Below are 17,992 nucleotides of genomic sequence, written 5' to 3' on the forward strand. Positions count from 1 at the left end.
ATAAAAATTGTAATATTTTAATCATTCAATCATGAAAAATGAATTAAAATTTGTGGTTTAATTTCATGTTCATGTTGATCCAACCATGAGGGATTACACTAAAACTGAGTTAACTAAGTTAGTTCAACTAAGTTCAACTAACTCATCTGTTAAAAGAACAAAAAATGTGTTCACTCCAAGATTGATGATATTTTCGTTATTTGATGTATTTTCTACTATTTTTTCTACTATTGTTTGAAACTCACCGTCACCATCCTGCAGGCGTTATGGCGTGGAGCGCCGCGGCAAGCCATGGCCGCCGCTGCGGGTGTGACGTGAATGTGAGGAAGGTGGCCCTTGTGAGGCGGCGGCGGCGGGGCGGGAGGCCTGGGCTGATGCCGCGTGGCGAGGGACACGGTGAGGGAAAGGGGCTGGTGCAGGTGGGCCGGCGGGCACTGGGGCAACCTGCGCAGGCTGCGGGAGGGGTAGGGCGGCGGCGGTGGGAGCTCCGCCCCCGAGCCTCGATGAGGAGGAGGCTGGAAAAGATGGAGACATCCAGATGATCATCACAGGGGCTTGCATTTAGACGCCGCGTAGACCCCCCCGCCCGTCTAGGCAGACCCACGGTACGCCAAAGAGCTTAGTCGGGACCAGATGTGGACACATGAGCTCATGTGGCCCCTCCCCCGCGTCCCCGATCACTGGAGCATGACGTCACCTGCACCGTGCTAACATCAAACATCCTCCGGCGTCCTGCAATGAGAACCACATGACGCTAACCCCAAACAGCGCTGTGTCGCTAATGCGCGGCAGCTGCTGCTCCGTGTCAGGGCACGGCGCCGTTCCTGGTGTTGGAATCCATCACGACGGACGCCATGACAGCATCATCGGCACAATTTTTCATAGTCTGCAAATTATAGTCACCTTAAGGACGGCGGCACTGTGAGGAACAGCCGGGCCCGGAGAAGATGGGGACGCCGTGCTCCGTAGCTGAGGCCGGCTGGGGGCGGAGGATCCGCTAATTGTGGCGCTCACGGATCTAGAATACAAAACGAGGAATACTCATTCATTCATTTTCTATCACTTTTCCTCACGACGGTCACGGGGGTGCTGGAGCCTATCACAGCTGACTTCAGGCGAGAGGTGGGGTCCACCCTGGACTGGTGGCCAGCCAATCACAGGGCACATATAGACAAACAACCATTCACACTCACATTCATACCTATGGAGGCTGAGTACTCACGCAAGGACGTCTGTGACATATACGTCTGCTAACATTGGCCTAATTATTATAATTAAATGTTATACCTGCTGATGTATATTTCATCATAAAAAACACTTTGATGACATTGTCGGAATTCCAGCATCACGGCAAAATTTTGGACAAAAAACAAAAAGAGTCACCTGATCTTGTCTGTGGGATCCTTCTTGACGGTGGACAGCATTCCTCGGAGGGTTTTCCTCTTCACGCACGCCAACACGCTGCCTCCGAGGAGCGTGAGCAGCACCGCCAGGACGCCCGCCGTCACGCCGAGGCCATCTGCTGGGAAAGAATGTCAAGCGACACGATGAAGAACTCCAGTCAAGGATGCTCCCGATGTGTTCACCTGCCAGCCTGACGGGACCGCTGTCCACGCTGCCCCCGAAGCCGGACTTGTCGCAGAAGGGGGGCGCCCAGTGGGCCTCGCAGTGACAGTTCTTATTGTTGTTGCACACCTGCGGGAACATCAGGAAACAATTCCCATCATTCCCATAAAAAACATGCCGGTGTATCACCTTTTCCTGTCCTGCTGAGCTGCCGTGGCCGATAAAAGCAGACAGGAATCATTTGGAACAGGCGAGGAAAACATTCATTCATTCATTCATTTTCTAACACTTTTTTCCTCACGAAGGTCGCGGGGGTGCTGGAGCCTATCCCAGCTGTCTTCGGGCGTAAGGCGGGGTACACCCTGGACTGGTGGCCAGCCAATCCCAGGGCACATATAGACAAACAACCATTCACACTCACATTCATACCTATGGACAATTTGGAGTCGCTAATTAACCTAGCATGTTTTTGGAATGTGGGAGGAAACCGGAGTACCCGGAGAAAACCCACACATGCACAGGGAGAACATGCAAACTCAGAGATGACATACAGGGAATCGAACCGGGTGTCTTAGCTGTGTGGCCTGTGCGCTAACCACTTGGTCACCGTGCAGCCTGGAATGATTTTATTGCCACTCAAATGGCAAAAATGACAAAAATTTGAGTCCGGTATTTGTTGTTATTTGTCAACATGCAAACTCCACACAGAGATGCCCGAGGGTGGAATTGAACCCTGGTCTCCTAGCTGTGAGGTCTGTGCGCTAACCCCTAGACCACCGTGCCGCGTGAGGAAAACAGATTATTCAGATATTCCTCGGTCCTGCGAGGCTAACATCCTCCAAAAGAACGTTGTGATGTGATATGATATGATATGATATGATATGATAATAAAGCTGCTGCTGCGTCTTGTAGCAGCTAATAATTAGCATAACATCCTCAGGGAGTAGAGACTTGCATCAGGACCACCCAGTCATCGTCAGGACAACCCAACCCCCAAATATGCTCACAATTTGTGAATTTCACCTTTAATTTCATCTGGAAAATGACCCACTAACGAATTATTTGTATTATTTATATTATTTGCATTAAAATCCAAACACCTCAGAGGTTCTACTGCAGGGGTGCTCACACTTTTTCAGCATGCGAGCTACTTTTAAAATGAGCGAGTCAAAATGATCTACCCACTACAAAAATGCAAAACATCTATTTATTTTCAAATGTATTGAGGATTATTTGTACGTACAATGTATGTTGATGTACCTTACATAACCAAATGAGCCAATATTGCAAAACACACATAATTAACTATTAACATTTTTTGTAATTACCTGAGTTTACTTTGATGACTTGCACTGAATTGAACCAGCCAGGGATGCATAGTCCGGACAGTAGCTGCTGATAGCCAGCCTCAAGCACACTTCCAAATGTTTATCAGTCATGGATAATATCCGTATCATAATATCCGTATAATATTCCATATCCGTATGGAAGTGATATGTTTTTGCCTTTTTACTTGGTCCAGCTCCTTCACTCATTTTAGTGACCATAAACTTTAGCGAGGGCTTAAAATCTGACGCAATTCGCCGACTAGCTTAGCACTTTGCATCGTTGTTTACGCATGAGCGGTGACCTAAAGGTCAAAATTCAGTTGTCATCTGACTGGTTGTCCTGTATGTCAATCAAGTAACGGGCATGGATGCTGGTATGTTATTTTTTTAATGTCACGCCGCGATCGACCAGCGATCGACCAGTACCACCTCCGCGATCGACCGGTAGATCGCGATCGACTTAATGAGCACCCCTGTTCTACTGTATTTTGGAACCCTCGTTAAACTTATTAAATATCCCAAACGGGTATAAAAGTCTACTTGTTGGCAAGCGTTGATGAATGGCTCTTAAAGCTAATCATAACTGAATCTATTATGGCTAATTAGGTAGGCCTCTCAGCATCCTGGATGATGGATGACGAGGCTTCTTAACGACATGCCCCCCCCCCCCATCTGCGTACTTCATTTAGTATCAACGCTAAATAGAATATTTGGAGCGGAGCTGGTCCGCACTCACCCCTCGACCGTTGCACTTGGCGGCACACTTGTGGACGCCGAACACGCTGATGTTCTGGCACTGGCGGTTCAGGCACATCTGCGGACACCACAAGATTCAGGATGTCAAAATAAAAAGGTCACGGAAACGAACGGGTCGTCGAAGGCGGGGCTCACCATCCCGTTGCCGCACTTGGTGCCGGTCAGGACCAGGCCGGGATCGGGCATGTCGTCGCCGAGGTAGACGTGTGTGCCGCGGCACAGGATCTTCCCCCCTTCCTGTAAGGGGATGTTGGTTTCTATGGAAACGGCATTGGTGCCGATGACCGGGCGACTGGCTCCTCCTTGGCACTGGATTTTACCACACATGGCGTCCCTGTGGACACGGCAGCGTTCATTCATTTTCTACCAATTATCCTCACGAGGGGTGCTGGAGCCTACCCCAGCTGTCTTCGGGCGAGAGGCGGGGTACACCAAAATCTAGATCTGTTTCTATTAGGGGGCTGCACGGCCTGTGCATATCATATGTCCCATAAAACAACAGAATGAACAGAGTGAGCCCTTTTCTCAGTCATACAGTCTCTTTGTCTCTGTGGGTGGAGGCGGGGCTGCTAGCATACACACAGTGGAGAGCAGGAGCAATTAGCCAATTGCAATATATATGTATATTATGTGCTGCACGGTGTAGGAGTGGTTAGCACAGCTAGGAGACCCGAGTTCGATTCCATCTTCGGCAAATTGTCCATAGGTATGAATGTGAGTGTGAATGGTTGTTTGTCTATATGTGCCCTGGGATTGGCTGGCCACCAGTCCAGGGTGTAAGACAGCTGGGATAGGCTCCAGCACCCCCACGACCCTCGTGAGGATAAGCAGTAGAAAATGAATGAATGTTTCTATTAGGTCCGATAATTATGGATACCAATAATCGGCATAAAAATATAATATTAGTATCACATTTTCCCCCGATCATAACAACCAATATTAAAAAAATGCTGTATACAACACAAATGTAATATGTCATGTTACAGATATCGGTATCGGCTGATATCAGTATCGGAAATTGAGAGTTGGACAATATCGGCAAAAATATGGGCAAAAAAGTGAGGCAGAAACAAGAGCATAAAACTGATTCCATGTATTTCTGATATCTCATATCCATATACGTCTTACCGTGCGTCGCATTTGGCGAAGGAGTCTTTGGCGTCCTTGCCGCAGTTCCCGTAGGGGTCCCCCGCCGAATTGACCCTTTCAAAGCAGATCCCCGGAGCAGCCTTGGCCCCTTGGGCACAGACACCTCAAAGTTCTTACGGGACCAGGTAATACGGGACGCCAGGTAATCTGGTAATCTGGTAATCTGGTACCAAGTCTACCTTGTCCCCACAGCGTCACGCACTGCTGCTCGTGCGTCTGGCATACGCCGTTGTAGCAGTACCCGTCCACGCTGTGGCAGGCGTGGCCGTCATGCAGGTAGACGTTGGGGGGGCAGTGGGGGCCGACGCCTGTGCAGAACTCGGGGAGGTCGCAGGAGTTGCCGGACTCTCGGCATGGAGTTCCCGACGGCTTCAGCTGCAATTGAAATTGAGGCCGTTGGCAAAGCTGGACTGCTTTTAGCGGCCGTTCTAAAAATACCTGGCAGTCGTGGCAGCACTGGCCGTGGGCGCACACGGCGTCGCCCTTCAGGGTGCAGGTGCTGGCGTTGCAGCATGGATTCATGCACTCCTTCAAAGGGGACCAGGAAGTCCGAGCAAAACATCAGAAGGTGGAAATTAGATTGTTCACAGCGGATTTTATAGAAAACATCAGCGTTTTTATTATTATTTATTACTGTGATTGGATTAGCTTTTATTCCCGCTGTTTCACTCACTGCTCTCAACCGTTGTAGCGGTTTTAGATTTTCAGTCGTGATGTGAGGCGCTGGGTCACTACACCAGAAAAATACTTCTTTGTGTTAGCTCCTTCAATAACATTAGCTTGGTTTGTACACAGGGTACGTATGTAAATGTAAATAAAACACAGCTGGTGTTTTCCTGGAGGGTTTTCATTTCAGGCTTTGTAGGTGAAATAGGCGTGTCATGTCACAGGCGCCGTTAGCGCCCACGTGCTAACTGTTTTTCTCTCTATGGACCGCATATGAAGAGCTTGCAACCAAAAGGCGCTAAATCCATTTTGACTGATTTCGAGAAAATCAATGATACCTGAAATGGAAATAGCGCCTTTTGGTTGAAAGCATAAATTTCATATCACTTTTTTTTCATATTTTTTAAAATGATTTCAAGACCAAAATATGTGATTTGGATACACATGACAGAGGTCTATTAAACTCATGAAAAACATGCAACTTGGTGAAAATTGGATTTAGCGCCTTTTGGTTGCAAGCTCTTCATATGTACAGTCACGTTTCACATCAGGATTGTGGATGGTGGCCACATTTTTTTTTAAATGACGTTTTCCTTTAAAAGAATAAAATTATACTATTTACGCTACACTTTTTAAGAATTAAATCCTGATATTTCCAAAATAAAATCCTGAATTTAATTGTCATTCCAACTATGACTTATTTATTTAGTCATTTATGGGATGTTTGAAAAGAGCTTTCCTACAATGATGATGATGATGATTTTAATGAGAGCTGGGATGTCGCCCAGGTTGGCGCATTACGGACCCGTGTGGGCCTCGGGGGGCTCGTGTCAGCTCCCCACATTCGCAGGTTGAATGTGTCCCTGACGTCCTGCAGGGTGGGAACGTGTGCACTAATAGACAAACACAACGTCGTATTGTCTCGTGTAGACAATGACATTATCTCCTACAATAACACTGCATGACTATGTTCTCTGCCTCGCAACAACAATAATAATAATAATCATAATAAAAGCTTCATTACCTCCAGCTCTCCGCAGTCGCATTCCTCTCCTTCCTCCATGTAGCCGTTGCCGCACTTCTGGCCGCCATAGAGGACCTTGACCTCAGGCATGTTGAAGAGACACATGCCCACGCCCTTGTCGAAGCTGGCCGTCAGGTCCTTCTTGCTGCAGCTGCTGAACACGGTGGGGAACGGGTACCTGAGAGGCAGCCAGCACGCGGGGAAAGATGCATCATCATGGCAGCCATAAATATCCATAAAACATATCGCCGGTTATCGTGTTGTTTTTGGACAAGAGAGGCAACGAGCGTCAAAGATCAAACATCCTCTGGTGATAAGCCTTTCCAGATGATCTACCGTACGCGTGATGGTATCGCTACGCCATAAAGAACAACCTTATGAATCTTTATTATTATTTATTATTATTATGAACGCACACAATAAACCAAGGCCACAATCAGCCGCTCTGCACATATTTTCCCATTTATGAGTTTTGGCACTTTAATGGGTGCTTGACTCATGGAGAGGTGTATATGATGGCCCAGATGGGCTACATTTGCTGGGAAGACATTAGACCGTCTATGGGGGGTGACTATGGGGGGTGATCCAGGACTGGTAGGGACTGGTGGCATGCTACGATGCGCCATTCAGTCCTCATACAACTGGACCAGGAACCTGGTTCGTAGCCGAGCCCGTTCTGGTCAACGTTGGCGTCCGCCAGACTGTGGGACAAACAGCAACCATGGAGGAGACTGAGGGCATTCTCCTGTATTTACTTTATTGTGAGAAGGGGACATGTTTTGCAGCAAAATGGAGACTGTGGAGACAAACAACAAGAATGGAGAACTGTATTCTCATGTTTACTTGTATGATGGTTAGCGATTAGGCCCCTTTTATCCAAGAGGAGACTGAGGGCAGCAATAAAAACACGTCACTGCAGCAAAGTGGAGACTGTGGGGGCAAACATCTACAACGTAGCAAGGTTTTATCCTGTGTTTCTTTATCCGCAGTAAGAAAGAGACCAAATTTATCCAAGAGGAGACTGAGGGCAGCAAGACAAACACAACACTGCAGCAAAGTGGAGACTGTGGGGACAAACATCTACAACGTAGGAAGGTTTTATCCTGTGTTTCCTTATCCGCAGTGAGAAAGAGACCAAATTTATCCAAGAGGAGACTGAGGGCAGCAATAAAAACACGTCACTGCAGCAAAGTGGAGACTGTGGGGACAAACATCTACAGCGTAGGAAGGTTTTATCCTGTGTTTCTTTATCCACAGTAAGAAATAGACCAAATTTATCCAAGAGGAGACTGAGGGCAGCAAGACAAACACTACCTTGCAGTAAAGTGGAGACTGTGGGTACAACCAACCACCATATGACCGCTGTGGAGTATAACACTGCATTGAAAGCTATTCTTTTAGCAACATGCACATTATTGTTATCGTTGTAGTTTGCAGCGAGGGCCAAAAAAAAAATCGATTTTTGCGGGCTTCTCAGGAAGGACACCGCGATGTGCCGAGGGTCGGGCCCCCGGGGGATTCGTGGCTTTGCTCCTGGCAGAGCCCACTGATGCGGAATTAGCCTTGGAAACCGAAACAGGCCGATAGGAGACTTGTTGTGCGTTTGAATGCATCGCTCCGCTAATCCCGGATTAAAGAGAAGACGGCAACAGGGAGGATTATTAGCACACGGAGCACTGGATCAGCTCGCTTGCCGCCAATAAAAAGCACACAATCTCCAAACAAACACGTATTTATTTGCCGGAACTCTCGTCGCGTCCCAACACTCACTCATGGTGAGATAGCGTGAAATATTCAAAGACCATGGGTGTTCTAAGCGGCCCGACTTAAAAGTGAATAACAGGCAGTTTTCAGTCGTATTTAAGTATTTATCCGTCGCTGCAGAAAGATTTTCCAACATTAAAGTTGCATGCGTGTCAAAGAATAGCAAGAATGGCGCCTGGCTGCCATGGAGGGAAAGACACAAAGGCATTATTTCTTCTGTTCAAGCTTTTTTTGCTTCTTTTAAAGAAGGTTGAGAACGTGACTGCTCCATAATAGACTGCTTGTTTGTCATGGGATCCATCCAAACCAAAGACAAGGCAGAAACATACCAGTCTGGGTCTCCTGCAGACCAGAAAGACCTTGGCGAGAACAAATGTTTCCACATGGTGTATTCTCCTCGCTTTTGGGTTCAACCACGTTTACTGACATAATTTTCTTCAAGGTCCCAACCGGGTTTGATTCAATTTTTGCACCAAACTACTGTATGTCTGCCTCCACACCACATGGTGGCGCCATTAGCAGCTTTCTTTACCGATTTAACTACTATTACATCACAAGGTCTCTTCTTCAGACCTCCGTTGAACCGTGTGCGGTACCTGAACTCATCATCCCTCCCCAATCCAAGACTCCTGGAGCTGTAGGCTGTAAGCTCTGCTCCAGCAGCTGTTCCTGTCGGCCATAAACCCCCAAAATGTGCTGGCCTGGTGGCTAACGTTGCTGCTCCACAGATGCTGGCTAACAAATTGTTAACATGTGAAATCGTGTTTTGACATGAGAACAACATAAGTGGAACACAAACTAGACACGACAATGGATCACTAAACTCACCCGGTGGAGGGAGTCATGATACAGCCGCCGCGGTCCACCGTCACCCTACAGCCGCACCCTCTCTCTGGCGTGTCGTGGTTCATCCCGAAGTTGTGGCCCAGCTCGTGTGCTAGCGTGACGGCGGCGCCCAAAGGGTTGTCCGAATGATCCTGAACATACAGCAACGTTTGTTTAACTGAAAGGTCCGCTCCTACATGGAGATCAGTGGTGCCACCACAGTGTTTTGGAAAATCTGGACCTCATGCTGGAATTTAGACGCTTTAAAAGTGATTTAATAAGTCCGACTGGAAACCCATTTGGTTCCGAGAAACGCTATAGTGCACTTTAGTCAGGTTTTACATATACAATGTCATTCTGGCTGCACGGTGTACGAGTGGTTAGCGCCAGGCTACACAGCTAGGAGTGTGGAGTTTGCATGTTCTCCCCGTGCATGCGTGGGTTTTCTCCGGGTACTCCGGTTTCCTCCCACATTCCAAAAACATGCTAGGTTAATTGGCCACTCCAAATTGTCCATAGGTATGAATGTGAGTGTGAATGGTTGTTTGTCTATATGTGCCCTGGGATTGGCTGGCCACCAGTCCAGGGTGGGATAGGCTGGGGTAGGCTCCAGCACCCCCGCGATCCTCGTGAGGATAAGCAGAATGCCGACAGTAACAGATACCTTGAATCACAACAATGGAACATTAAGGAGTGGGATGTAAATGCTAACGATTTTTTGATTTTTTTTTTGTTTTGAGAACGTAGTTGTAGTTTTCCATGAAGGAGTAAGACATGCATGGAGGACTTACGAAATATCCGAACATTTATTGGTCATTTTGCTCAATCCTGACACCAGCAAAATTTTGGTTTACTTTTTTCACATTCCCGAAGACTTCTGGACTACTGCCGATCCCCACTTTCTAATTTTGTCGGTACAGGAGTTGACAATAAATGAATAAACCCTTTGAAGTACTAGTATTAGTACTTCAAAAGTGGTTAGGAGGTACTAGTAGTTTTGTGCGGGACTACCCGTATTTAAAAAACGTGCGTGGACCACTGACTGGTGGTGGAGAAAGCGTATTAGCAATTCCAGACTTCCTGTATGCGCACTCTATAATGCTACACATACTGTCATACTGTGATATCACAAGGTGGCAGTGTTAAAAAAAACCTCATTATCTGAAAGTTTGGCATAGTTTAACATGAGAATACAACATCCTAACAACATTTATGGGTCAGAAAAGTGGAAATAGCATAATAGGTTCCCCTTAAACACAAAACACCACAGACAACAATTAAATGAAAGTAACAACACTCAAGGCCTGCAAATGGAGATTCCAGATGGTCTGGGAATGGATGCTTAAGATGCTACGAGGAGGGGGGGTGGGGGGGTGGGGGTGGGGGGGCTGGAAAAAAAAACAATAAAACCCATAAGGGGGGAAGATAGTTATGAGCTCAAACACGCTCTGTAAACAACAGGACACAAGTTTGGATAAATTAGCTGAAGCACATGTTTCAAACAATCCCTGTCTATTCTGGGGGAAGGGGGGGGGGGGGGGGGGGCGGGGCAGTACCTCGTGCACATGTACCTAATGAAGTGAGTGCTAGAAAATGCTCTTTCATCACGACCAAGCTCTCCCGACAGTTATTGTGCCATCTGCGATGATGACAGAATAAAAACATGTGGAAGTACGTAGGACCTCCACCATCCATGCTTGGACCACAAAGAGCGTATGAAGTAATACCAGAGCTCGTCCAAACATGAAGGTAAGCGAGAGGCCATCATCGGGCTGCTGTGCTTAAATAAAGACACTTAAAGAAGCAGACACTTGTGTAATGGATGCCGTAATTACCATGACGATTCCTCCAGACTGCTCGGCGGTGCACATGCTCATGATGGGCGCCATGCCGATGGTGGTACCCTGGAAGTAGACCCCGCTAAAGGAGGCAAACACACACAATACACTTTGTGAAGCACACACATTTGGGTTTGAGGAGGATCATGTGAGATGACTAAATGACTAAAATTGCACATTTTAAAAAATAGCAACAAAATAAATGAGGGTGCCATATTTGTTGTTGTTTATTTCATCATTTGCTACTCGCTAGAAAGATACTTCCTGGTTTAACCATGGAACGTCAAAGGACTAAACCATTTCCTGTCATTCCTCAGAGGAATGATTTCATCCATCCTTCCACTTCCTGTACCACTTATTCTCACTAGGGTCGCAAGCATGCTGGAGCCTATCCCAGCTGTCTCCGGACAAGTGGTGGGGTCCACCCTGGACTGGTGGCCAGCCAATCACAGGGCACATATGAGTGTAGGGGAACAAGGAGTATTCTCTCTTCCTGTCAATATTTTATCCAAGAGGAGAATGAGGGCAGCAAGAAGCTGAGGTGGTTCATTCATTCATTTTCTACCGCTTATCCTCACAAGTGTCGTGGGGGGTGCTGGAGCCTATCCCAGCTGTCTTTGGGGCGAGAGGCGGGGTCCACCCTGGACTGGTGGCCAGCCAATCACAGGGCACATATAGACAAACAACCATTCACACTCACATTCATACCTATGGACAATTTGGAGTGGCTAATTAACCTAGCATGTTTTTGGAATGTGGGAGGAAACCGGAGTACCCGGAGAAAATCCACGCATGCACAGGGAGAACATGCAAACTCAGAGATGACATACAGGGAATCGAACCGGGTGTCTTAGCTGTGTGGCCTGTGCGCTAACCACTTGGTCGCCGTGCAGCCTGGAATGATTTTATTGCCACTCAAATGGCAAAAATGACAAAAATTTGAGTCCGGTATTTGTTGTTATTTGTCTTTGGGAATTTGGGAATGCCTTGATGAACGAGTCAGCGCCATATTGGTGATTTGTTCCCAAAGACACCATCAACTATCATCTATGAACTTTTATCCAGATTCTCACCAAGAATGAAAACGATACCTGACGAGCTGAGCGTTGTCATGCGGCTTCTGAGGCAGCAGCTTGACTTTCCTCCAGTCCAGGAACTCGTGCAGGGTGGTGAAGGGGTCCTGGGTGATGGGACACTTGTCCACGTCGCTCCACACCTCCAGGCCCACCAGAGCCACACGGATGTTCAGGGCCCTGTAGAACTGATGAGGAGCAGTTGGAACCGATCCATCATTTCTCCTCAGCTGACCTTCTTGACTGTTGATGGGATCGTTACCTTGTCCACGTAATTGGCGATCTCGGCCAGACGCTGCTTGACCTTCTCCACGTCCTTGCCTTGCTTCTGAAACTTCACGTTAAGAAAGAAGCCAGCGGTGATCTTGTACTTCACAGAGAGAGGACGTTCTTCACAGCTTACCTCTCTGTTGTCGGCCACGATGATCAGCTCCACGTACTTGGTCATGGACGTCTGGGCGTGGCGCTTGTGCTAACGGGGTACAAGTAATACTTTTTATATTTTACTACACATGAATATATTGCTCTAACATCCAAACAGGAAAAGAAGCAAATACAACCGCTTGAAGAGCAGCAGTGGATGCTGCATAACCTTTGGTAGAACATCCCATCGCCTTATTTGGAAGGACTTTCTGCAGCACATACGGGGCGAGGATTTGAGGCGACGAGGTTGGCTTGTTGCCACGCCGCCAGCTGCTCTCGAAATGCTCGTGCGGGCACAAGCACTTGTCTCCAAACTGCCTTATCAGCATGTCAAGCTCGGCTTGCAAACTCTGACTGCCTCTGGGGGCCCAACGCTGGTAGGACGTTTGCTCACTGAGCTACATCACTTCTGGTCACATCCGTTACATAACCTATGATATACATTACCGTACAAACAATAGGCCCGTATTTACAGGACTTTGATCCAAGAGGAGACTGAGGGCAGCAAGAAAATGAGGTGAAAGTCGAAACTCTTGAGACAAAACAATGGAGTAGAACATCTGCTCCTATATCTCCTGTATTTACTTCTCAACATTTAAAGAGGAAAGAGGGCTGCAACAAAACGAGGAGCTGCGACAAATAGGACACTGTGGAGGCAAACTACAGAATAAAAGAAAATCTTAGTTCTCAGTATTTAATGCAAGACAAGACTTAGGATAACAAGAAAACAAGGTACTGCGGCAAAACTGAGACTGTGGAGTCCCTTGTATTTACTTTATCCAAGAGGAGACTAAGGGCGGCAAGAAAATGAGGTGCTGTAGCAAAGACCACACTCTTGAGACAAACAACAATGGAGTAGAACATCTCCTACTGTATCGCCTGTATTTACTTTATCCAAGAGGAGACTTAGGGCAGCAAGAAAATGAGGAGCTGCGACAAATAGGACACTGTGGAGGCAAACTACAGAATAGAAGAACATCTTCTTCAATGTCTCCCGTATTTAGTTCTCAGTATTTAATGCAAGACAAGACTTAGGATAACAAGAAAACAAGGTACTGCGGCAAAACTGAGACTGTGGAGTCCCTTGTATTTACTTTATCCAAGAGGAGATTAAGGACAGCAAGGAAATGAGGTGCTGTAGCAAAGACCACACTCTTGAGACAAACAACAACAATGGAGTAGAACATCTCCTCCTATATCGCCTGTATTTACTTTATCCAAGAGGAGACTTAGGGCAGCAAGAAAATGAGGAGCTGCGACAAATAGGACACTGTGGAGGCAAACTACAGAATAGAAGAACATCTTCTTCAATGTCTCCCGTATTTAGTTCTCAGTAGTTAATGCAAGACAAGACTTAGGATAACAAGAAAACAAGGTACTGCGGCAAAACTGAGACTGTGGAGTCCCTTGTATTTACTTTATCCAAGAGGAGACTAAGGGCGGCAAGAAAATGAGGTGCTGTAGCAAAGACCACACTCTTGAGACAAACAACAATGGAGTAGAACATCTCCTACTGTATCGCCTGTATTTACTTTATCCAAGAGGAGACTTAGGGCAGCAAGAAAATGAGGAGCTGCGACAAATAGGACACTGTGGAGGCAAACTACAGAATAGAAGAACATCTTCTTCAATGTCTCCCGTATTTAGTTCTCAGTAGTTAATGCAAGACAAGACTTAGGATAACAAGAAAACAAGGTACTGCGGCAAAACTGAGACTGTGGAGTCCCTTGTATTTACTTTATCCAAGATGAGACTAAGGGCGGCAAGAAGATGAGGTGCTGTAGCAAAGACCACACTCTTGAGACAAACAACAACAATGGAGTAGAACATCTCCTCCTATATCGCCTGTATTTACTTTATCCAAGAGGAGACTTAGGGCAGCAAGAAAATGAGGAGCTGCGACAAATAGGACACTGTGGAGGCAAACTACAGAATAGAAGAACATCTTCTTCAATGTCTCCCATATTTTGTTCTCAGTAGTTAATGCAAGACAAGACTTAGGATAACAAGAAAACAAGGTACTGCGGCAAAACTGAGACTGTGGAGTCCCTTGTATTTACTTTATCCAAGAGGAGACTAAGGGCAGCAAGAAGATGAGGTGCTGTAGCAAAGACCACACTCTTGAGACAAACAACAATGGAGTAGAACATCTCCTACTGTATCGCCTGTATTTACTTTATCCAAGAGGAGACTTAGGGCAGCAAGAAAATGAGGTGTTGTAGCAAAGACGACACTCTTGAGACAAACAACAACAATGGAGTAGAACATCTCAAGACTTGGGATAGCTTGGGGTACATAACAAAAAAGGTGAACGTCTCCTACTATGTCCCTTGTATTTACTTTATCCAAGAGGAGACTGAGGGCTGCAAGAAAATGGAACACTCCAGCAAAGAGGAGACTGTGGTAAGAGATCGTATTCACTGGTCTACTTTGAGCTCCTGTCCTGTTACTCCGGACTGCCTGAGCACACCGTGGTCCCCTTTCCCGATCCTCTTCATCCTTGCTGACCTGCCAGCTGGGATCCTCCCGCCTCCTATCTATCCCGTATCCATCCTGCTGCTGAGATAAGCTGGAACGGTGAAGTGTTCTCCAAATACGCCCCTGTGGCGACGACGCTCTGTTCAACTGAACTTGTGAACCTGAGCCGTGAAGCTCGGCTTGTTTGGTTGCTGTCACCACAAAGTCAATAATGCATCCAGTTTGTTCTTGATGCTGAAAAAAAAGGAGTGCAAGTGGATTTGGAAGGAAATATTGCCCCCCCCCACCCCCCCAGGGTCCTGTTTTATGCAAGATAGGCTGCTTTAGTTTTCATGAAGACACGTTTTTGAAAAAATCTCTCAGGTGTTATATTCTGCACCTTTTTTGAGATATACAAGAAGTGATAAGGACCCCCACTTTTCTTTTTTTTTGACCCCCCCCCACTCGTCGTCCAGCTCTGCCAGGATGCCACTTATCTCTGGCGCCTTAAGCCTGGCACATGGCGACTTATCAAAGCAGGCCTGATGTTGCGTGCTGAACAGGACTCGCTTGCATGTTTTTTTTTTTTTGTTAGCAGAATAAGCTCTGAAGACGGACCTAGCTTTCTATGAAATTGGATTTGGAATTTCAGAAGAAACGGAATCATTTTTAAACATGGATATACCTCAAATATGTTGTGTGGACGGCTAATACTTCAAAATAATCAAACTACTTCAAAAATAATCTTTTTGGCATTTTATCCAAGAGGAGACTAAGGGCAACAACACTGCAGAACACTGTGGCAAAGCAGAGAATGTGCAGACAAATAGCAACAATGGAATACAACGTCTCCTTCTGTGACGCCTAAAATTACTTTTTGGCATTTTATCCAAGAGGAGACTAAGGGCAGCAAAACTGCAGAACACTGGCAAAGCGAAGAGTGTGCAGACAAATAGCAACAATGGAATACATCGTGTCCTCCTGTGACTCCGAGAATCACTTTTTGGCATTTTATCCAAGAGGAGACTAAGGGCAGCAAGACCACTGAACACTGTGGCAAAGCAGAGAGTGTGCGGACAAATATCAACAATGCGATACAAGGTCACCTCCCGTGACTCCTAGAATTACTGACATTTTATCCAAGAGGAGACTAAGGGCAGCAAGACCACTGAACACTGTGGCAAAGCAGAGAGTGTGCGGACAAATAGCAACAATGCAATATAAGATCACCTCCTGTGACTCCTAGAATTACTGACATTTTATCCAAGAGGAGACTAAGGGCAGCAAGACCACTGAACACTGTGGCAAAGCAGAGAGTGTGCGGACAAATAGCAACAATGCAATATAAGATCACCTCCTGTGACTCCTAGAATTACTGACATTTTATCCAAGAGGAGACTGAGGGCTGCAATAAAACGAGGCTCTGCAGCAAACTGTGGAGATAAACAACAACAATGCAAGAGACTGACAAACAGCAACAATAGTAGGATTTCTCCTACCTAGTTTGTACATTTTTAGTTCCCAAGTAGAAGAAAGAGCAGAGCATCTGTTCCCACTTATTGATTCCCTTAAATGCCTCCGTGTTGACGAGGGTAGATCTCTGCTTTGTCGTCCTCCATTACTTTTGTCCAATTTGTTTAGCACAGATCTGTCAGCCTTTGTTAGTTGACGCTCAATCTTGACAAGTTCTATTAATTCAAGATGCAATCAAAAGTTTGGTGAAAAAAATCCGCCTCAGAGGGGAAATAAATTGTTAAAGACGGTCAATATTTGAAAGGGGCCATATGTTTGGCATGGTTCCTACGATACACGCCCAACATGGACAGAACCTCCGTCCAGGGAATGATTTGTAAAGATGGAAATCAGCTTGAAGCAGACGGGAAAGTCCCTGACTGTGGTTGAATCCCGTCGACCTGATGAATTAGCTCGTTCACTCCCTCATCAGTCAGATAAGAGATCACAAGGGCGAGTGTTTTCCACTTATCTGCATTGATCATCTTTACAGTCACTCCCAGGATTGACACTCATGACTTGTCCTCCTGGCGAAAGGACGGCCAGGGGACACCAAGCGAGGTGCGGAGCTTTTCCAAATATCACACACATGTTGACCATGTGCTTCCAGTGGGCGTTTCTCAACCAGCACCGTCTACTTGACACAATCCTAATGGGAAGGATGCATGAACAATTCAACAAAATATGAAGCAAGCCTCCTAAATTATTTCCACAAAAATCAACAAGTTACTCTAAAGTTTATCTGAGAGGAGATTGAGGGCAGCAAGACAACTGAGCACTGTGGCAAAGCAAAGCAACCATAGGGGAAAATTTGTTTTTTTGTATCTAATTCTCTGCATTTTATCCAAAAGGACACTAAGGGCAGTAAGAAAACATAATGAGGCAAAGCAGCCACAAAGGAGACAAATAGCAACAATTTACTTACAACATTTTATCCAAGAGGAGAATGAGGTCAAACCAAGGTGGTGGACCGGTGCATTTTATCCTTCAAGAGAATTAGGGCAGTAAGAAAATGAGGTGATTTTACTTCTTAGCATTTTATCCAAGAGGAGTCTAAGGTACAGTAAGAATACATAGTTCTGTGGCAAAGCAACAAATAGCAACAATGATGGGGAACAACATCTTATCCAAGAGGAGAATGAGGGCAGTAAGAAAATGAGGCAGTTTACTTCTTGGCATTTTGGCAGCAAGAATATGTAGGAGACTACAAAGGAGACAAATAGCAACGGTGAAGGGGAACAAGAGGTATTCTCTCCTTCTCTCAACATTTTATCCAAGAGGAGAATGAGGGCAGTAAGAAGCCAAGGTAGTACAGTTAAAAACTGTATTTATACTTGGCATTTTATCCATGAAAAGAATGAAAATGAAGCAGCTTACTTCTGGGCATTTTATCCAAAAGGAGACTCAGGGCAGCAAGGCTATCCTCTGCGTTTACTTCTTATCCATGAAGAGAATGAGGGCAGTAAGACAACGAGGCAAGAAAACAACAATGAAACAGAACGATGGGCCTCCTGTACTCATTTCTCTCCATTTTATCAAAGAGGAGACTGAGGGCAGGAAGAATACAGCAAAGTGGAGACTGTGGAGTACAACAGTGCAGCATCCAGAGCT

General features: G+C 46.2%; 1 protein-coding gene across 8 annotated transcripts in view; it reads right to left on the reverse strand.

Annotated features, from left to right (window-relative positions):
- LOC131109881 (disintegrin and metalloproteinase domain-containing protein 12-like) overlaps positions 1–17,992 on the reverse strand; it is a 48,329-nt gene that overhangs the window by 2,799 nt on the left and 27,538 nt on the right. For 4 of the 8 annotated variants that reach the window (XR_009120798.1, XM_058062344.1, XM_058062337.1 and 1 more), the window contains 14 exons: positions 12,393–12,461; positions 12,252–12,323; positions 12,008–12,177; positions 10,914–10,998; positions 9,082–9,230; positions 6,490–6,667; positions 4,979–5,327; positions 4,779–4,887; positions 3,786–3,984; positions 3,631–3,708; positions 1,587–1,695; positions 1,384–1,522; positions 904–1,018; positions 246–515 (listed from right to left, as the gene is read on the reverse strand). Coding sequence is in view for 7 of the 8 variants with exons in the window: in XM_058062344.1 (XP_057918327.1) it covers positions 246–515; positions 904–1,018; positions 1,384–1,522; positions 1,587–1,695; positions 3,631–3,708; positions 3,786–3,984; positions 4,779–4,887; positions 4,979–5,327; positions 6,490–6,667; positions 9,082–9,230; positions 10,914–10,998; positions 12,008–12,177; positions 12,252–12,323; positions 12,393–12,461 (2,091 nt within the window). In the remaining variant the exon portion in view is untranslated. The remainder of the gene's footprint in view (positions 1–245; positions 516–903; positions 1,019–1,383; positions 1,523–1,586; positions 1,696–3,630; positions 3,709–3,785; positions 3,985–4,778; positions 4,888–4,978; positions 5,328–6,489; positions 6,668–9,081; positions 9,231–10,913; positions 10,999–12,007; positions 12,178–12,251; positions 12,324–12,392; positions 12,462–17,992) is intronic. The other 4 variants (XM_058062342.1, XM_058062340.1, XM_058062343.1 and 1 more) reach the window with 4 other exon arrangements.

The sequence above is a fragment of the Doryrhamphus excisus genome, chromosome 22, assembly GCF_030265055.1.
Source record: "Doryrhamphus excisus isolate RoL2022-K1 chromosome 22, RoL_Dexc_1.0, whole genome shotgun sequence".
Classification (NCBI taxonomy): Eukaryota; Metazoa; Chordata; class Actinopteri; order Syngnathiformes; family Syngnathidae; genus Doryrhamphus; species Doryrhamphus excisus.